Source organism: Callithrix jacchus, chromosome 20, assembly GCF_049354715.1.
Source record: "Callithrix jacchus isolate 240 chromosome 20, calJac240_pri, whole genome shotgun sequence".
NCBI lineage: Eukaryota > Metazoa > Chordata > Mammalia > Primates > Cebidae > Callithrix > Callithrix jacchus.
In genome coordinates, this window is record NC_133521.1 from 15,285,264 (window position 1) to 15,306,765 (window position 21,502).

Here is a 21,502-nt window from a genome sequence, read left to right on the forward strand (position 1 = left end):
TTATTTTACAATTCATCCACACATCCATCTACCATCCATCCATCTACCCATCCATCCATCTACCCATCCATTCACCTACCCATCCATCTATCTATTATTTTACAATTCATCCACACATCCATCTACCATCCATCTACCCATCCATCTACCCATCCATTCATCTACCCATCCATCTATTTATTCTTTTACCATTCATCCACACATCCATCTACCCATCCATTTATCCATTCATCTAACCATCCATTTATTCTTTCAGCATCTATCAACATATCCATCTACCATCCACCCACCCATCCACCATCCACCCACCCATCCATCTATCCATCATCCATCCACACATCCACCCATCCATTTTTCTACCATCCATCTATCCATTCTTTCATCCACCTTCCAGCCACTCATCCATCCATCACCCATCCACACATCCATCCATCATCCATCCACCATTTATCCATTCACTCATTTACTCATCAATATCCATTCACCCATTCATTCATTCACCCATCCATACAACCACTCACCTAGTTATACATTCAGTAATATATATATATATTGAGACGGGTTTTCACTCTGTTGTCCAGGCTGAAGTGCAATCATGGCTCACTGCAGCCTCAACCTTCCTGGTGTAGGTAATCCTCCCACTCAGCCTCCAGAGCAGCTGGGACTACAGTTGCACACTGTAACACTTGGCTATTTTTTTTTGAAATTTTTGTAGAGACAGGGCTTCACCATGTTGCCCAGGCTTGTTTTGAACTCCTGGGCTCAAGTGATCCATCTGCCTCTGCCTCTGCCTCCCAAAGCATTGAGATTACAGGTATGAGCCACAACACTGGCCCAATAACCATATTTTATTGAGCACTCACTAAGGCGCTAAGTCCTGGAGGGATAAGTTGGAACACAAAAGAGATCCTTCAAGGATTGTACAGTCTTGTGTGTGAGTCCCGACAAATAAACTAGCAATCACAACACTGTATAAAGACAGCCATGAAGAGGGAAGTCAATGAACTCTGGGGATGTAGAGGAAGGTAGGAGTTGAAGAAAGGAAGTGAGGGTTCAAGCTGTGCTCTGAAATGGGGGTAGGAGAGAAAGGAAGTGAGACAGGGGAAGAGGAGAGAGTGTTCCAGAGAGGAGGAACAGGCTGTACAAAGGCTTGAGGGTCAGTCACAGCCCAGTATTTTCAAGGAACTGAAAGAAGGTCCATGTGACTGGGACAAAGTGATGTGATGGGTGGTGGAGCTGGAGGAAAAAGTTGAGGCTGGAGAAGTAGGCAGAAATTTGGGCTTCATCCTGAAAGGGTAATGGGGAGGCATTGAAGGCTTTCGAGATTACAGGTGTGAGCCATCTGTCCATCATCCATCCATCCACCTATCCACCCATCCATGAATGGGTGCACTCCAGCCTGGGCGACAGGGTGAGACCCTGTCTCAAAAATAAAATCGAGAGGGGAGAATCTTGCTCAGGCTTGTGTTTTGGAGATAACTGGCATTTTGAGAGGAAGATGGACTGGACCAGGAAGGCCAGGAGGCTGGGCTGAGCTCAGGGCTGTGGTCCAGCAGAGAGATGGAGAAGGAGAAGGAGATGGATTCAGGACACATCCAGCTAGCCACTTTGCTGATGGACTGGATGTGGGCAGTGAGGAAGAGCCCAGGGACAGAGATGACCCTTGGGTTTCTGACCTGAGGAACCAAGAGGACACCCTGTCAGGAACGACAGACACATCAATGGTCATGTCAACTCTTTGTAACAGGGAAGTGGGGTCTATACTGGGGTCAGGGGTGGAAATACCATTTGGGACCTCACATTTCATCTGGGCTGGCCCTGATCCCAGATTCCTAGCCCCCTGGGCAGGGCAGGACAAATCTGGCCTCAGCTGTCAGCGATGGAGATGAGTGAACAAATGAGCCTCGGGTGACACTGGTATGACTGGGATGACCCTTCCGCCTAGCCGCTCCCTCCCGGTCATCCACAGCTGTCAAATGCAATTGAAGATGATGAAGAGCTGCGGCCCCGCCGCCTGGCCCCTGCTCTGTGATGGAGAGCATCCTGGTTCTGCCCATGCCTAAGGGCCAGGCTTCTCCATGAGCCTGGGCAGAGCCTGAGGTCGGGGCAGGAAACCTCCTTCCTGTCTTTCAGGGAGGAGGACCCTGAGTCAGCCTGGCCCGGTGCCCTCTGGCCAAAGTGGAGTGGGAGTATTGCAGCAAGTGCTGGGGCAAGGGCGGCAGGTGCCTGGGCGGTGTGCCTGGCCCGCTTTATCAGAGGTGTTGAGACAGGGAGTTACCTCGGCTGCTCCTCCCACTCAGATCCAGTCCCCCTTTCACACTCTCCTAACAGGCCTAATGGTGTCTGGCCTGCCTCCCTGCTGTGGCCCTTTCCCTTCCTCTGGCCACAGCACCCTCTCCCCTGCTGCCCCTCCACAAAACTCTGCCTTACTGCCACCTCCTCCAGGGAGTATTCCTGATTGCCCTGATAGACCTCCAGGTCCTAGAGTCCTCACACCATCATAAAGATCTGTCAATACTTCTTGCAGGCCCAGAATTCAGCACATTGTGTCTGGAAGGTCCCTTGGCATCCATCTCACTGCCCGGGAGAACTGACGAGGAATAAGCCCAGTTAATTCCTGGTGAGGAAACCACCTCAAAAATGTCCCTGGTCCCTGCTGCTGCTTCCCAAAGAAGGCTGAGGCACACTGGGCCCTTCACGCCCGTCTCGCCTGCTCTTCCAGTCCTGCGTGGACTCGGTCAGGTGACACTGAAAGTCCACTGCATGCCAGGCACTGTGCTTGGCACTAGGGATGCCCACGGCACGGGGCAAGGCAGACACAGGCTGTCCTCATGTGACTTGTTCTCAGCCTGGCATTAAGGCTGTGCCCCATGCTGGGGTTTCATGCTATTGTCCTAATTTGCCTCTACACATTCCCCTCTCTGCGCCTTTGCCTAAACAGTGCCCCCTGTGACATGCCCTTTCTTCCAATCTTAGTATGAATCTTATTTACAAGACCTAGCCCCACAGCCACCTCCTGCAGGAAGTGAACTGAGTGAATTCTGGCCAGAAGCAACCTCTCCCCACGCTGTGCCCCAAGGCCCTTTAATCTCACCTGCATGTCACTATGAGGAGTCAGGCCCTGTTCCCCCACCCCTACCCACTGTGAACCCCCGAAATAGCAGGCTCTGGCCTCTGCCCACCCTGCAGTGCCAGGCATAGCCCCTAGAGGTTCGGCTGCCCCTGCCAGCCAGGCAGCCTGCACCATCCTTGAGCTGAACCAGAACCTTCCTAGTCCAGAACCTTCTGCTGCTGCTTTCATGATCTGTTCCCCAGAACAAACAGGGGAATTTGGGTCCTTCTGGAGAAAGCTCTGAGTCTGCGAGAAAGCAAGGAGGACTCAGAACTCACCCGGGGAGTTTCCCCAGTGGCAGGGACGGCAGCCGCTTCATCATTAGCAGGCTGCCCACTGAATCACAGCTGTCCTTTGCAGGCAGGTGGAGCCCCCACAAGAGGGTGGGCAGAAGCCACCAGGCTGAGTGCATGAGGGCAGGATGGGCAAGAGGAGTGGTCGCAGAGGCGCTCCCTCCTGCCTCCTCCCGGACCCCAGGCCTGGCCCTGCACCTCTGGGCCCAGGCTCTGTCTCCAGGTCAGGGCCATCTGTGCCTGCACCCTTCCCCTGCCCAGCCAGCCTCCTTTGCAGGGGGACTCTGCAGGGAGCCACCCTGAGGTTGCCCCTCCCTTTTTCTGGGATGTTGGCACCCAGGAGGGGCCCAGGCAGGAAGAGCAGACTCCCCTCCCCCTCCTCTGCAAATGGAAGCCAGCCTTGGGCACAGGACAGGTGGCTGGGGGCAAAGAACCCATCTGGGCTGTGGCTTGAGGAGGGGGCAGGGTCAGGGTCTCTGGCAGCTGATGTGACCCCCAGAGAAGCAGAGAAATGCTGGTTCAAGGCCCACCAAGGCAGACCCCATTTTCCCGAGATCAACCGTCCTGAGGAGGCTGAGGTCCAGAGAGGGTCTGTGAGCTGCCTGAGATCACACAGAGGATCCTGCCCACAGAAAGATTCCTCATGGGCAAGGGAAGACCTGCTCCTAGGCATGGACGCAGCCCCAGCCTCCCAGGTTGCCCTTGTGAGGGGTGGGGAGAGGAGCACCTGGGGCTCCTCCCGAGGTCAAGGGTCCTTGTCTGGTTTCCTTTCATCGGAACCCCCCCTCCCCACCTGAAGACTGATGAGGTTAGCTCTGAGCGATGCTCCGGGAAAGTGGGGTTTCCACAGGTATCCCCAGAACGTAAAAACAAGAAACAAAAATCTCACGACACAGAGCGGCTGTTGCTGTTACCAGGACTGCTCATGAAAACGTAGTAATGATTCAGCGATCAACACAGGGACTGTGATCTCGCAGGACTGTGAGAGGGCGGAAGGCACCTGCGCTATGTTGCCGAGGGGGCACTGCTGTCATTTTGAGCTGGCCCTGGTCATGCAGGGACAGGGCAAAGCCAGGCCTAGGTCCCCCATGTAACAATCAGAGTCCAGGTGCTGCCCTGCCTTGAGCCGCCCTGCCCTGGTGCTGCCCACCTGGAGGGCATGGGACCCTCATTCTACTGAAGGGACGCCCATGCTCTGGCTCCCGGGAGCCCTCACAGGGTGACTGGCAATTTCCTCGGGTGGCCAGGTGCCTGACCCGTGTGCAGTGATGCTGTGGCCTGGGGCTGAGACCCTAGAGTCACAGATAAGCCAGTTCACCAACTTGATCTGCCGCCTTATGCCTGTAGTTCTTTTTTCAGCTCTGCCCCTACTGGAAAGTGGACTTGCGTTCTGTCATTGCCCTGCAATGGGCTGGGGTGCCAGGAAAGTCAGCTCAGGGCCTGGCTCAGGATGGATCCTGACCAGGCATCCAGTACGGACTCCGGGACACAGCTCTGCTAGAAGCGAGAAGCGGCATCTCCTACAGACCCCTTTGTTCTGTTCTGCATCTTTTTTTTTTTTTTTAAGACTCAGTCTCGCTCTTGTCCACCAGGCTGGAGTGCAATGGTGCGATCTCAGCCCACCGCAAACTCCGCCTCCTGGGTTCAAGCAATCCTCCTGCCTCAGCCTCCCAAGTAGCTGGGACTACAGGTGCCCACCACCACGCCCTGCTATTTTTTGTATTTTAGTGGAGACGGGGTTTCACCATGTTGGCCAGGCTGGTCTCGAACTCCTGACTTCAGGAGATCCACCTGCCTAGGCCTCCCAGAGTGCTGGGATTCCAGGCGTGAGCCACCGTACCCAGCTCTGTTCTGCATCTTAGTGTAAGGCAACCCATTTAGGGGAACGTGGTTTCCCGAGCTATTTGGATTGAATGGTGATCGAAGTACCACTGGGCTCTGGCCTCCTTCGGTCAGGGCCTAGCCTGGGGTGGGACAGGCAACCAAAGCTGCTCTGTGCCCTGGCTGGGCCTCAGTCTCTCTCAGAGGCAGATAAAGAATGGACCTCCCTGCAGAGTGATGCCCCTGTGCCCATGGCCCACAGCCAGTGTGGCCCCCAGTGCCCTGAATCTTGCCCACAGTCCAGGAGAAGAGCCCTGCTTGATTTCTGCTGGTTGACTCCCAACACCTCATCTCCCCCGACTCAGGCCGCCATGCATGAAGGATGCTTTCTAGCCACAGAGAGATGAACTCAGTTGTGGATGGAGGCTTTTCAATTCTAATAGAGGAACCAAGAAATGTCCCCTCTGAAAGGAGAAGTGTGTCACTGCATGGGCTCCAGACACATGTACCCCACCTCTGTCTCCAGTTGAGTGCCCATTCTCTGGAAATCCACAAACATTCCAAGAGCTGGACTTCTCCTGAATCATCTCAAATTCTTCAATCTCCACTGGTCTAGTGAAGGATGTGGGGAGGTGACAGAAGGCGGGGCAAGACCCCCAGGGAGGTTAAATTAGTCACTGCCACCCTCAACTCTCAGCAAGGGTGTCTCCCTGAGCAGAGGGACCTACATGCACAGACTCCCTCCTGGACTTCTGGCACCATGGTCCCACTGAAGATGCTGGCCCTGGTCACCCTCCTCCTGGGGGCTTCTCTGCAGCACATCCATGCAGGTGAGAGCAGGGAAAGGTGGCCAGGGGCAGGCACTGGGAGGACAGGAATTGGGGGCATGAAAACCACCAAAGCAACACACACACACACATTTGTGTATTGTTGACACCCCACCTACTCCCACCCCACAAAAAGACCTGAGAAGCCCACAGCACTAGGATTTTGAGGGAAACGAGCAGAGAAAAATGTCGATGGTGTTGATGATGTCCCAGCTCTTGCAGGTGGGCTTGGTAAGGACCAACATGAGCACATCTCGAGCTGCAATGGCTGTGAGGTTGGGATTCAACAGCTGTAGTTGTGCAATGGAAAAAGAAAGATTCTCAAAATTATTTATTAGCATCTATTTTATTAACAGGTTTTATGCACAATGAGAGAATCAGCATAAAGCTTCCAAGAGCATGTAAAAAAGAGTTTCTTTTTTTTGAGATGGAGTCTCTCACTCTGTCACCCAGGCTAGAGTGCAATGGCGTGATCTTGGTTCACTGCAACCTCTGCCTCCCAGGTACAAGCGATTCTCCTACCTCGGCCTTCTGAGCAGCTGGGATTGTAGGTACCTGCCACCATGCGGGGCTAATTTTGTGTTTTTTGTAGAGATGGGGTTTTAACATATTGGTCAGGCTGGTCTCGAACTCCTGACCTCAAGCAACCCACCAGACTGGGCCTCCCAAAGTCCTGGGATTACAGGCATGAGCCACTGCGCCTGGCCTAAAAAACAGATTCTTATATTAGGTTAGGAAAGGAAAGATGAAATAAGGTTGCCAGGCATAGACACACAGGACTACACACAGACACACACACACGTGGGCACTCACAGGACACACAGGATCCCCCACAGACACACTCAGACATACATACCCACAAACACACAGGATCCCCACAGCATACACAGAGGCCTCACACATACTGGTGTACATTCACACACACACATATACATAGGCAGTGACACATGCAGTCACCACACAGATGCACACGTGGACACGCACATGCCAACCTTCCACAGACACACCCAGGGCTCCCACAAAACACAGGCAGACACTCACAGACACCCCACCCTGCTTCCTCTCCCTGCAGCTCGAGGGACCAATGTTGGCCGAGAGTGCTGCCTGGAGTACTTCAGGGGAGCCATTCCCCTTAGAAAGCTGTCTACTTGGTATAGGACCTCCCAGGACTGTAACCGGAAAGCCATTGTGTAAGTGCCCCTGGTCCCACCCCTGCTTCTCTGGGCCAAGCATGGGGACAAGTGGACCCTGAAGCTCCCAGAAAGGCCACCGGGAAACAGGGATGATACAGTGGGGACCTTCCTCCCCAACCCCTACAGGCTCCTTGGGGCAGTTCATGCACCCATGCTGTGGGACCCAAAAGGGCTGCAGGGCATCAAGTCCAACCTGTTCCTTGATTGTGGTGAAATCGAGGCCCTGGGAGGGATGAACTCCCCAGGTCACACAGCTGGTCAGGGGCAATGCGGTCACCTCCCCTGGCCTGGGCCTGAGCCCTCCCCACAGTCCCCACGTCTCAGGCTCTAGGCCGTCTTGGGGCAGTCTGAGGGGTGGTAGTCTGAGCCCTCCCCACAGTCCCCACATCACAGGCTCTAAGCCATCTTGTGGCAGTCTGACAAGGTCCTGCAGCCCTGGCTCCCTGTGAGGGTCCAGATCACTCAGGACAGAGCCTGATGTCCCAGACCTGCCACCAAGGCCCCAGGTGACTACAGCAACTTCCTGCCCCTCTTGGAGTCTTGGAATCCTGCTCAGCACAGGATGGGGCCATCCTGGGGACTCTGGGGCCCTTCTCCCTCTGACATCCCTGGGAACATCCTCTCTCTGTGTAGGCTTGTGACCGTCCAGGGCAGGGCTATCTGTTCGGACCCCGAGGACCAGAGTGTGAAGAAGGCACTTAAATACCTGCGAAGCCTGCAGAGGTCTCGAAGCCTCCTCACCTGGGACTCCTGACTGTCTCCTGGGACCACCCGGTACCTCCAGCATCTGTGTTCACCACCCCAACCCCGAGTGCCTGGGTCCAAGGGAGGCCTTCCAAGGACAAAGAAGAGCCACACGGAGGAAGATCCCAACCCCTTGTCTGAACTGGAGCCTTGGGCACAGAAGGGCCCAGATTAAATTCTTTCTGCTCAGTCTGTGTCAGTGTGTCCGTCCCCACAGCGCAGGACGCGGTTCCACTCCCGCCTGTCACACTGGGAGGGTCCTCAGAGAACATCTGGTCCTTCCCTGCGCAGGTCGGAAAGAGAAACTGAGGCTGAGAGGGGCACGTGGCTTCCACAGACCACGAACCAGTGAGGGGAGGCCCTGGTGAGAGGCCCGGGCAGGGGCAGGGCTGGCAGGTTCCTGGGAGGCGGCAGCTGGATTCTCTGTCTGAGGTCTTCCAGTTTCTCCCCAGCCCAGTTCCTGCTCTTGCCCCACGTGGAGCTGGGGACAAGCTTCCTTGAGGTGCTGGAATCAATTCCACAGACTGGCCAGGACCCTCCCGCAGGCCGCAGCTCCGCCCAGTGCTGGGGAGCCCCCTGGCGGAGGGTGGGGGATCCTGCAGCCCCGTCCCTGCCTCCCCTGCACTCACTGCAGGCCCGCTGGCCCGGCTCCTCCGGGTCCTGGCTCCCTCTCCCCACTCAAACTGCAGACCAGCTCCGGGGCGAGCCGGCTCTGTGGGTCCTGGGCCCTTATGCGGGCCCTGGGTCCTCTGCCTGCAGCTACCCTCCCAGCCCCCTCCAACCGCAGGTAGGAGGGTGCCAAGCGGCCGCCGTTCCTCCTGACTGAAGTGTGATCCCCGCCTCCCTGGCTGACCCCCAGCCCAGTTCAGCCGCACCCAGCCTGCAGGAATCCGGCCCAGTACAGCCCCCCACCGACTAGCTCCCCCAGCTCGTGGGGACTGCCCTGCAGCCGACCCCTGCTCCGCCTGGTTCTCCCATTGGTTCGTGTGTGGGCGGGGGAGGGGGGCAGTCGCAGCTCCTCCATTAGGTTGAGAGCTCCGTGAGCCACTCCGGGCACGTCGCACCCCTGTGCTCAAAAATATGGGGATTGCAGGCTCCGGACACCCCACCCCCAGGCCCCTCTGCCCAGGCTCAGCTGAGGGCTGAACACAGTGTGCAGCGGGGGAGGAATCAGGCCTTCGTGTCCCAGTTCTCTCTCACTCTCCCAGCCAGCGATGCGGCCGTGGCTTGTCTCTCTGAACACAGTTTGGCGGCAGGGTCGTGGGTCCTTCTCTTCCGAAGACCCTGTGGCAGGCGTTGCTTAGCGGGGCGGCGGTTAGGTCAATTTCCAGGCCTGGCTGGGAATTCTGCCCCCTTGTGGCCAGTCAGCTCGTTGCAGGGAAGATGACAACGCAAGTTCACTTTCCAATATGGGCAGGAATAGAATAAGAACAGCAAAATGAGGTTGATAAAGCCAGTAAACTGGCCTATCTGTGACTCTAGGGTCTCTTCGGCTGCAAGTGGGCTCTTCTCCTGTCCTGATGCCGAGGAATATCTCTCGAACAACTGCCTCAGACCCAGAGCCCTAGGGGTGGCCCAGTCTGAGTTCATGGAAAATCGTTCTCCGAATCCGCCGGGTGGAGGAAGGATGATCTAAAAACAGAGGGAAGCAAGGAGAAAGAAGGCTTTAAGACAACAAAGGCCAGCGACGGTCGGGGCCTGGACCCCTGCACCGTGCAGGCTAGAGCTGGAAGGACGCTCAGAGTGCAATGGTGCAATCTCTGCTCCCTGCACCCTCCCCCTCCCAGGTTCAAGCAATTCTCCTGCCTCACCCTCCCAAGTAGCTGGGATTACAGGCGCCTGCCACCACACCTGGCTATTTTTTTTTTTTTTTTTTTTTAGTAGAGACAGGGTTTGACCATGTTGGTCAGGCTCCTTGACCTCATGTGATCCACCTGCCTCAGCCTCCCAAAGTTCTGGGATTACAGGCACAAGCCACCGTGCCTGGCCTCCAACAAACTTTGTTTAAAAAAGCAAGACCCTTGTTTTCCCCTGCTGAAATCCTACTCAGAAGCCCATATTGTAAGCTTAGATAAATAGAGGGGCCGTGGAGGCCCTTGAGGAGGTGGGGAGTTGCCAGAGGGTCCCTAAAGGTGAGATAGGTGGGGGCATGGCATAAAGGCAGGAAGAGGTGGATCCAGGACTGGCAACAAAATGCAGGATTCGGAATCCAAGTATTCATGAGCAGCATCCGGTGCAAGGTGGGAGATGGTGAGATGCAAGAGGCAGGACAGCTGCCATGTTCCCCTGGGATATTTTAAGGAAGTGTGACTTAGAGACTACGGTGATTGGAGAGCAGGGAGGGAGGGAAAAAGAGGAATGGGCAGGTTGGGGTGAAAAGTCAGGAGGGGCGCCAGTCTTACCTTGCTTCTTCCACCTGGTAGGTGCCTCCCCTCTTCCCTCACCTTCCCCACCCCAGCTTTTTTTATTTTTTTTTTTTTTCAGATGGAGTCTGGCTCTGTCACCCACGCTGGAATGCAATGGCGCGATCTTGGCTCACTGCAACCTCTGTCTCCTGGGTTCAAGCGATTCTTATGCTTCAGCCTCCTGAGTAGCTGGGATCATATAGGTGCATGCCACCACACCTGGCTACTTTTTGTATTTTTAGAAGAGACAGGGTTTTACCATGTTGGCCAGGCTGGTCTCCAACTCCTGAGCTCAAGTGATCTGCCCGCCTCGGTCTCCCAAAGTGCTGGGATTGCAGGCGTGAGCCACCATTCTGAAACCCAGTTTGTCAAGTCAGTGTTGCCTCCACACAGCCAGCAGACCAGCCCTGGTCTCTCTGGTTGCATCTGATCCTCAGCTGTGTGTCCTCCACCTGCTCCCAGCACTCACCTCCATCTAATCCTGACCACACGCTGCCCCTTGTAATTGGAGCCCCTTGTAATTGGAGCTGCTTGCGTGATTTACCCAATAAACTCATGGGCAGGTATTTGGGTCAGGACAGTACTCATTTATGAGGAGGGGAAAAAAGCTTTATGCATAGTGTATATTTGATTTATACATTTTCATCAATGCTGCTTGGGTGAATTCCACCAGGGTGAGAGAAATTTCCTGGGGAGCTCTAACACCTGGGCTTGAAACATCACATCTTGGAGCGTGGAAATTAGAATTGGATTGTTCTCCAAGGACCCACTAGAGGGCATTCTGCTCTTAGGAGGAAGTTGCAAGACTGATGGGCCAGAGGCCCCAACCCCACTAGCAGGACTCTGGCCCCATCACTGTACCCAGGGGCTGGGATCAGCCACATCGGTTGAAGCTGCACTAGGCCTTGGGGCAGGGGTGTCTGTAGCTGGCCAGCCCTCCTTTTGGGGGTACAGAAGCAAAGAAACCACCCATTACACTGCCTAGGGTTTGCTGGATGAAGAGGAAGAAGCAAGAAACGCTGCGGGAACTAGCAGGGCCACTAACTCCAGACGCAACCTGGGCCGGGGTGTTTAACTGTGTTTTCTTAGAGACTGTATTTGGGATCCATTTATCACAGGACCAAATCACAGAGCCAAAGGCATTTATACTTCCCCTGCAAGCCAGTTTTTGCAAGTGTTTGAAAATAATGACAGTTACAAACCCTCCAACCAATCCCGCTCATAGTTCCACCAACCACCTCTATGTAACTCTCACACCAAGCCAGTATTTCCCCTGCCCGAAATCACCCAGATCCGGGTAGGGACAGCCAGGGACAGCCAGGGACAGCCCCTATGCCCAAGGCCCTCTGGAATTATTTCAACTAGCCAGACCTGGGCTGCTTCCCTGCCCTGCCTTGCCCTTCAGGTGGAAGCCCCACGAAAGGCTGTGGTCTATACGGTTCTGATCCTTCCTTTCAGCCTCCTGACCAAACTTGGTGCTTCCCCTGTGGCCCCGCATGTGTGGCCCTGTGTGTGTGGCCCTCTGTGTGTGGTCCTATATGTGTGGTCCTGCATGTGTGGCCCTGTGTGTGTGGTCCTGCGTGTGTGGTCCTGTGTCTGTGGCCCCGCGTGTGTGGTCCTGTGTGTGTGGCTTCACATGTGTGGTCCTGTGTGTGTGGCATGCCCTGTTCTCTTGGGAGATGCAAGTAATAAAATCTTCTTTCAGTGGCCTCAGTTGCTCTGTGTTGTCACTCAGTCACCTCCATCAATTCAAATCCTGTGGGTACATTTAAAACTTTTTTTTTTTTTTTTTGAGACAGAGTTTCGCTCTTGTTACCCAGGCTGGAGTGCAATGGCGCGATCTCGGCTCACTGCAACCTCCGCCTCCTGGGTTCAGGCAATTCCCCTGACTCAGCCTCCCAAGTAGCTGGGATTACAGGCACACGCCACCATGCCCAGCTAATTTTTTGTATCTTTAGTAGAGACGGGGTTTCACCATTTTGACCAGGATGGTCTCGATCTCTTGACCTCATGATCCACCCGCCTCGGCCTCCCAAAGTGCTGGGATTACATGCTTGAGCCACGGTGCCCGGCCTAAAATTTTTTAAACTGATACACAATAATTGTACATGTTTATGGGGCAAATGTGATACTTGACACAGGCATACAATGGGTAATGATCAGATCAAGGTAATCAGGATATCCATCACCTCGAACATTTACCATTTCACTCTGTTGGGAACATTTCAAATCTTCTCTTCTAGCTATTTTGAAATATACAATAGGCCAGGCATAGTGGCTCACGCCTGTAATCCCAGCACTCTGGGAGGCCGAGGTGGGAGGCCCCTCGAGCCCAGGAGTTTGAGACCAGCCTGGGCAACATAGTGAGACTCAGTCTTCACGAAATACAAAAAACAGCCAGGTGTTGTAATGTGTGCCTGTGCTCCCAGCTACCCGGGAGGCTGAGGTGGGAAGATCACTTGAGCACAGCAGGTCGCGGCTGCAGTGAGCCATGATGGTGCCACTGCACTCTAGTTGGAGTGACAGAGGGAGACCCTGTCTCAAAAAGAAGAAAAAAAGGCTGCGGTGGCTCACACCTGTCATCCCAGCACTTTGGGAGGCCAAGGCAAGTGGATCAACTGAGGTCAGGAGTTTGAGACCAGCCTGGCCAACATGGTGAAACCCCATCTCTACTAAAAATACAAAAAAATTAGCCAGGTGTGGTGGTGGGTGCCTGTAATCCCAGCTGCTCGGGAGGCTGAGGCAGGAGAATAACTTGAGCATGGGTGAGGTTTCAGTGAGCCGAGATTGCACCATTGCACTCCAGCCTGGGCAAGAAGAGTGAAACTCCATCTCAAAAAAAGAAAGAAAAGAAAAATACAATTAACTGTTCACTACAGTCACCCTACTGTGCAGTCAAGCACTGGGAATTATTCCTTCTCTCCAACTGTTTGTATCCACCACCAATCGCTCTCCATTACCCCGTCTCCCCAGAATAGAACTATATGATCCAGCAATCCTACCACTAGGCATTTATCCAAAGGAAAAGAAATCAATATATCAGAGGGACACCTGCACCCCCATGTTTATTGTAGCAATCTTCACAATAGGAAAGATATGGAATCAACCTGTGTCCGTCAATGGAGGAACGAATAAAGAAGTGTGGTATGTGTACACAACGGAGTGCTCTTCAGCCATAAAAAGAAGGCAGTCCTGTCATTTGCAGCAAAATGGATGGATAGTCATTATGTTAAGTGAAATAAGCCAGGCCCAGAAAGACAAATGTCTCATACTATCCCTCATATATGGAGCTAAAAAAGTTTATCTTTGACATTTTAACACAAAGTGTCACGGATCTGTTTCGAGTCTCCGCTTTGCCACCAACTGGCCATTGGACCTGGACACATGCACCTCACCTTCCTGAGCCTACTTCTCTATGAAGTGATGGAACTGGACCTTCTCTGACCTGTTTGGGGATGTGCCAATATGGCTGCTTCTCCTCCTCTCACATTGCCCTTAGGGGACCACAGTCTTAGAAAACCTGCCGTTGCCTCATAATTGAACTGCTGTCACCTGGATATTCCCCTTGCCCTTCTCCAAAGCCAGCATGGCAACCACAGAGGTCAAATAGACAAGTAAAGGGACCAGGGCTTTGTTAAGAAGTCAGCCCTTGTCTAAGCATGGCGACTCACACTGTAATCTCAGCACTTTGGGAGGCCGAGGCGGGCAAATCACTTGAGGTCAGGAGTTTGAGACCAGCCTGACCAACATGGTGAAGCTCTGTCAGCAGTAAAAATACAAAAATTAGCTGGGCATGATGGCACACGCCTATAATCCCAACTACCTGGGAGACCGAGGCAGGAGGATTGCTTGAACCTGGGAGGCAGAGGCTGCAGTAAGCCGAGATCTGCACTCCGGGCTGGGCAACAGAGTGAGACTCTGTCTCAAAAACAAACAAAAAAATCCTGACCAGTACTCCTCTAAATGATCAAGCTCACCCAAAACGAGGAAAGTCTGAGAAACTGTCACAGCCAACAAGTCAGCCTTCAAAGGACTTATTTAGCCTTTGCTCATCTATGTTCACAGTGGAGTATTTACTATAGCACAAAGCTGGAAACAGCCCAGCTGTTCATCAGCAGAGGAACAGATAAGCCAAAGTGGTGTAACCATACAAAGAAGATTATTCTGCCCTAAACAGGATGGAGCACAGATACACCCTATGGGTGAACCTCGGAAACACTGTGGTAAGTAAAGAAGCCCCGCAGAAGATCACACGGTGTCTAATTTCATTCATATGAAATGTCCGAAGTAACTCCATGGAGTCAGAACGCCCACTGGTGGTGACCGGAGATGGTGGGAGAGGAAGCCGGGGACCAACTGCTTTCTGGGGATGGGGTTTCCTTTTAGGGTAATGAAAACGTTTTGGAACCAGCTAGAGGCAGTGGTTGCACCGCACTGTGAATGTGCCAAATGCTGCTCAATTGTTCATTTAAATGGTTAGTTTTATGTTATGTGAATTTCATTTAAAAAGACATATTCAGGCCGGGCGCGGTGGCTCAGTCCTGTAATCCCAGCACTTTGGGAGGCCGAGGCGGGTGGATCACGAGGTCAAAAGATCGCGACCATCCTGGTCAACGTGGTGAAACCCCGTCTCTACTAAAGATACAAAAAATTAGCTGGGCATGGTGGCGCATGCCTGTAATCCCAGCTACTCAGGAGGCTGAGGCAGGAGAATTGCCTGAACCCAAGAGGCGGAGGTTGCGGTGAGCCGAGATCGCGCCATTGCACTCCAGCCTGGGTAACAAGAGAGAAACTCCGTCTCAAAAAAAAAAAAAAAACATATTCAATATTCACTTTTCTGTAGAGTAGCAGGCTTGGATGGGACATACGTCAGCTCAGGACAAAGGAGTCCTCTGGGAGGGCAGCGAAGTGCTGGAGCACTTGTGTATGTAAAAGGGAGTGACAGGAATAAGCACAGCTAAGCTAATTGTCCACTGGCAATTCTCTGTATTTGAAATGTTTCATGATTTAAGATAAAAAAATTGTTTAAGTAATTATAGAAAATCTAAAAGAAAGGAAGGGAGGAAGGGAGGGAAAAAAGGAAGGAAGGAAAGAAGGAGGGAGAGAATACAGAGAATTGTCTACTGGCAATTCTTTGTATTTTAAATCTTTCATGATTTGAGAGAACAAATGTTTAATTATGGAAAATCAAAAAGGAAAGAATGAAGGAGAGAAGGGAGGGAGGGAGGGAAGAGAGAGAGGAGAAGAAATGAAAGGAGGAAGGAAGGAAGGGAGGGCGGGCGGGAGGGCGGGAGGGAGCATTTTAACCCAGCTGAGTCTAAATGCAATTTCCAGATCACAGAGCTTTGCAGAGGTGAAAGTCTCATGCTGGAGGGTGGGCCATGGGTAATCAATGACCGGACTACCAGCTTGACCACCAGCAGTGACCACTGAAGGCGAGACCTGAAGTCACTAAGGGCTGGGTGGGGGCTTCCGTCCCCGCTTTCCCTGAGAGGGGTGAAATAAGAGCCACCTGAGAGCTGCCCTGTCCTCACCTCCACTCAGCCCCCATCCAGATCCCACCCGTTGCTGTGACCAGACAGCAATGAACGCAGAGAAAGACCGAGGGTTCAGAGAGGAGAATACAAACAGGCAGAAGCCAGACTTTTCTAGACTCACATAACTTTCATTTCACTCATTTCTTTTTCTTTTTTTTTAAGAAAGGAGAAAAGGAAAGAAAGATAAAAAAAAGAAGTGAAGGAGAAGAAAAAAGAGAAAGAAAAAGAGGGAGAGAGAACAGGAATGTTGCTTTATTCTGAAAATGGGTATTGAAAACCTCTTTTCTGCCAATAATTGTGCTTAATAATGGCCGATCAATATTTCATTTAAACCTATGAGTAGGTGTGATGTGGTACTGACAAGAATGTATATTTTAAAGTGGAGAGCTCTATAAATATTTATTAAGTTTACTTGTTCCGGATCTGAGTTCAAGTCCTGGATATCCTTATTAATTTTCTGTCTTGTCGATCTATCTAATATTGATGTTGAAGTCTCCAACTATTATTGTGTGGGAGTCTAGGGAGTCTAAGTCTCTTTATAGGTCTTATGTATCTGGGTGTTAGGATCATTAGCTCTTAATGTTGCATTGATCCTTTTACCACTATATCTTTGTTGCTTTACAATCTATTTTATCAGATGTGAGAATTGCAACTCCTGCTTATTTATTTATTTATTTATTTATTTTTGCTCTCCATTTGGTTGGTAAATCTTTCTCCATCCCCTTGTTTTGAGTCTTTGTGTATCCTTGCATGTGAAATGGGTCTGGATGTAGCGTACTGTTGGGTTTTGGCTGTATCTTTTGATTGGGGAATTTAGTCAATTTAAATGTAGGATTACTGCCATTTGATGTTAACTGGCTGTTTTGTCCATTCGTTGATGTAAATTCTTCTTTATGTCGATGTTCTGTCTTTTTCTTTTTTTTAAGACTGTCACCCAGGCTGGAGTGCAATGGCGCAATCTTGGCTCACTGCAACCTCTGCCTCCCAGGTTCAAACAATTCTCCTGCCTCGGCCTCCCAAGTAGCTGAGATTACAGGCACCCACCACCACAGCACCCGGCTAATATTTGTATTTTTAGTAGAGATGAGGTTTCGCCATGTTGGTCAGGCTGGTTTCAAACTCCTGATCTCAGGTGATCCGCCTGCCTCGGCCTGCCAAAGTGCTGGGATAACAGGCGTGAGCACCGCACCTGGCCTCATTTTACTCATTTATGGTTGGCATCACATTGTTTTGGGGTAAAGGAACTTCAGGATTAGCAATGCCTCCTTGATAATGCACAGCCTTCTGCAGTTGTAGGGTTCTCAGGAGCTAGAAATGATACAGAAGAAAATCTTTATTTATGAGACAGAAGCTCATTCTGTTGCCCAGGCTGGAGTGTAGTGGTGTGATCTTGGCTCATTGCAACCTCCGCCTCCCTGGTTCAAGCAATTCTCCTGCCTCAGCCTCTAGAGTAGCTGGGACTACAGTGGCACACTACCACATCTCGCTATTTTTTGTATTTTTAGTAGAGATGAGGTTTCGCCATGTTGGCCAGGTTGGTCTTGAACTCCTGAGCTCAAGTGATCCGCCCGCCTCAGCCTCCCATGGTGCTGGGGTTACAGGTGTTGAGTCTGTGCCTGGCCTCACTTTTCACTTCTTGACTCCGCTCTGCCATTTCATGTGTTCATCACAGATCTCTCTCCCTCTTTGTCCCTTAATAATTTCTTGAACTTGGCTGGGTGCAGTGGCTCATGCCTGTAATCCCAGCACTTTGGGAGGCTGGGGCGGGTGGATCATGAGGTCAGGATATCAAAACCATCCTGGTCAACATGGCGAAATTCTGTCTCTAATAAATAAATAAAATAAAAAATTACCCGGGTGCGGCTATGGGCACCTGTAGTTCCAGTTATTTAGGAGGCTGAAGCAGGATAATTGCTTGAACCCAGGAGGCAGAGGTTGCAACGAGCCGAAACTGTGCCATTGCACTCCAGCCTGGGCGACAGAGAGAGACTCCATCTCAAATAATAATTTATTGAGTTCTTTTTGTCTCTTCATTACATTTATACATTTGTGTAATTTGTAGCAAAAATTTTGGTCATAGACAGTATTCATCTGCTCTGTGGCAACCTTCTTCCTCTGTTATTATTATCCCAAGGCAGCTTTATATAGATGCTGTACACTATGATTAATGGAGGTCCACATTGTGGAGATGCAGAACTTTGCCTTGGGCTAGCAGTATTTTCCTTAAGACCCACGTTTTCATGTGAGGAGTTTTTAGATTTTTTCAATGAAGTTTCTTAGAAATACAAAATCATTGGCCGGGTGTAGTGGCTCATGCCTGTTAATTCCAGAACTTTGGGAGGCCGAGGTGGACAGATGAATTGAGTCCAGGAGTTTAAGACCAGCCTGGACAACATGGTGAAACCCCGACTCTACTAAAAAATACAAAAAATTAGCTGGGCATGGTGGCGTGTGCCTGTAATCCCAGCTACTCAGGAGGCTGAGGCAGGAGAATCGCCTGAACCCAGGAGGCAGAGGTTGCGGTGAGGCAAAATCGTGCCATTGCACTCCAGCTTGGGTAACAAGAGCGAAATTCCGTCTCAAAAAAAAAAAATACAAAAATTAGCTGGGCGTGGTGGCGCATGCCTGTAATCCCAGCTACTCGGGAGGTTAAGGCAGGAAAATCACTTGAACCTGGGAAGCAGAGGTTGCAGTGAGCCGAGATCACACCACTGCACTCCATCCTGGGTGACAGAGCAAGACTCCATCTCAACAGAAAAGAAAAAAGAAATACAAATCTATCATGTATATGGCAGGTATGCAAACCAATAATAAAATAAACACTTGTATACCCACCTTCCAGCCTAAGAAATAGAACTTTCCTGCTACTATGAAGTCCTGCCTCTACCTCCCATCTCCCTTTGGAGCCAACTGTGGTCCTGAATTTTATCATTTCCCTTGAGCTTCTTTTTAGTCTTGTCACACACACACGTGTGTATACATCATATATATGCATGTATGTGTATATCCTTAATGACAGGCTGATGCATCTTGCATGTTTTGAACTTTAAATGAAATCACATTTCACACACACACAGACACACACACACACACACACACACACTTCTGTGACTTGCTTTTGTGGCTTCGTGATTCTTCCAGGTTGGTGTGCACAGCTGTAGCTCATCACTGCTGTGCAGTGTTCCCTGCTTGGACACGTGCTCCTTCACTCACATTCTTGTCAATGGCCGCTTGGATTCTCTTAGAAGTATTGCTGCTTTGAATACTTTTTTAAATTGTCTTCTGGTGGATGGGCCAAAGAATTTCTCTAGAGCATTGGTCCTCAATCCTGGCTGCACTCTACAATGACATGGGAGAGATTTGCAAAAATGCTGACGCCCTGGGCCCTACTCCAAAAGATTCTGACTGAATTGGGTTTTGGAAGGAAAATTCAGGAAGAGTTTTTGTTGTTTATTTTTGGAAGCTATCCAGGTGATTCTAATATGCACCCAGTGTTCAAAGTGACATGAAGGTGACATTGTTCAAAGTATCCCCACCAAAAGTGAATTCCCACCTGGCCACATTTTCACCAATACTTGGTAAGGTTTCTGTTTAGCCTTTTCCCTGCCACAAGGACTGGCAACTGGGCTATTCACAGTCTCCTCCAGCGCAGAGACCAGGGTGCTTCCCACATGCCAGGCTCCGCTGTGGGGTTCTCCCTTCAGCTTCACTGCTTGGCCTGCACTCGGAACCCACTGTTACAAATGGGCCCATTCTACAGTCCAGGGGTATCTTCACCTGGAGCAGGTTTGCAGCCCTGCCTGCTCTCCCTTCTCTCCTGTCCACACTCTGGCTCCAAAGCCTCTGCTCTCACCCTTTTCCAGGTATTTTGTGGTTCAGTTTTGGCTGCCTCCTAACCCCAAGGAAGGTGTGGTTTGTCTCTGCTGTCCCCTTCACTTTCTACTTTTGAATGATTTCAGAAGGCCGAAGTCCCAAGTGTACACTACCAAGTTCTAAGCTAAAGACCTTAGAAAACTGGCCGGGCACGGTGGCTCAAGCCTATAATCCCAGCACTTTGGGAGGCCAAGGTGGGTGGATCACGAGGTCGAGAGATTGAGACCAACCTGGTCAACATGGTGAAACCCCGTCTCTATTAAAAATACAAAAAAAAAAAATTAGCTGGGCATGGTGGCGCGTGCCTGTAATCCCAGCTACTCAGGAGGCTGAGGCAGGAGAATTGCCTGAACCCAGGAGGCGGAGGTTGCAGTGAGCCGAGATCACGCCATTGCACTCCAGCCTGGGTAACAAGAGCAAAACTCCGTCTCAAAAAAAAAAAAAAAAGACCTTAGAAAACTAAAAGAGAAGAAAGACGTTGCCCCAAGCCCCAGCTCCGTCCACCTTGGGCTGACTCAGAACGTCCAAGGACATCAGGCCTCAGTACTTGTTTTTTTTTTGGTTTTTTTTTTTGAGACAGTTTCACTCTGTCAACCAGGCTGGAGTGCAATGGCGTGATCTCAGCTCACTGCAACCTCTGCCTCCTGGGTTCAAGCAATTCTCCTGCCTCAGCCTCCCGAGTAGCTGGGATTACAGGCGTATGCCGCCACGCCTGGCTAATTTTTGTAGAGACAGAGTTTCACCATGTTGGCCAGGCTGGTCTCAAACTCCTGACCTCAGGTGATTCAGCCACCTCAGGCTTTCAAAATGCTGGGATTACAGGCGTAAGCCACCATGCCCAGCCAGGCCTCAGTACTTTTAAGAGGTGCTCAGGTGAATGATGGCAGCAGGTCACCCTCCTGGTCCCACTCTTTCCTCAGATGTAAGATGAGGTTGCATTCAGTGATTATCAGAGCCCATGTTGGCTCCAACACTGTGAGCTTGCTGAAGGCTAAAACCTCTAGCCTGTCTGGCTGTTGCCTCTCTGGGTGCACGTGCAAGTGCAGCTGAGCCCCCCATCCAGGTGTGCACTGCTGATTGGCAAGGACTCTTCCCTCACTCTGGGCCCCAGACTCCGAGCTGGCTGGCTTGCCTCAGACCCTGTGGAATGCCAGCATAAAATCATTATACCAACTACAGCTGACAAGAGGTGGCAGTGTCCATTTTGCCAGCAGCAGCTGGGACTCAGAACAAGAATCGGCAAAGGCTTGAAGCATGTGCCAGACCAATGCAGGAAGTTCTGGCTCAGGACTCTTGCCCTCAACTTGGAAGTTGAGATTTTTGACCTTCATCTGGACAAGTGCAGCGGAAGTAACTAACAGTGGCCCTGCAGCTTAATAATTATATTACTGTTAAACCATTCTGGGGCTGAATTAGTTTCCTATTGCTATGTAACCAGTGACCTCACATTTAGCTGCTAAAACACTCATTTCTTACCACAGGTTCTCTGGGCCAGGAGTCCTGGCACAGCAGACCGGAGCCTCTACTCAGGATCTTACAAGATGCTGGCTAGGCTGCATTCTTACCTGGAACTTAGCGTCCTCTTCCAAGCTAACCTGGTTGCTGGCAGAATTCAGTTCCTTGCAGTTCCTTGCCCATGGCCCTCTCACAGCTTGGCAACTGATATGGTTAGGCTTTGTGTCCCCAGCCAAATCTCA

General features: G+C 51.4%; 1 protein-coding gene across 1 annotated transcript; it reads left to right on the top strand.

The window, feature by feature from the left end:
* The first annotated feature begins 5,921 nt into the window (after positions 1-5,921).
* CCL17 (C-C motif chemokine ligand 17) lies at positions 5,922-8,179 on the top strand. The gene is made up of 3 exons (XM_008985929.5): positions 5,922-6,056; positions 7,126-7,243; positions 7,880-8,179. The coding sequence occupies exons 1-3, from the start codon at positions 5,987-5,989 to the stop codon at positions 7,998-8,000; spliced, it is 309 nt and encodes a 102-aa protein (XP_008984177.2). The 5' UTR covers positions 5,922-5,986; the 3' UTR covers positions 8,001-8,179.
* Positions 8,180-21,502: the final 13,323 nt, after the last annotated feature.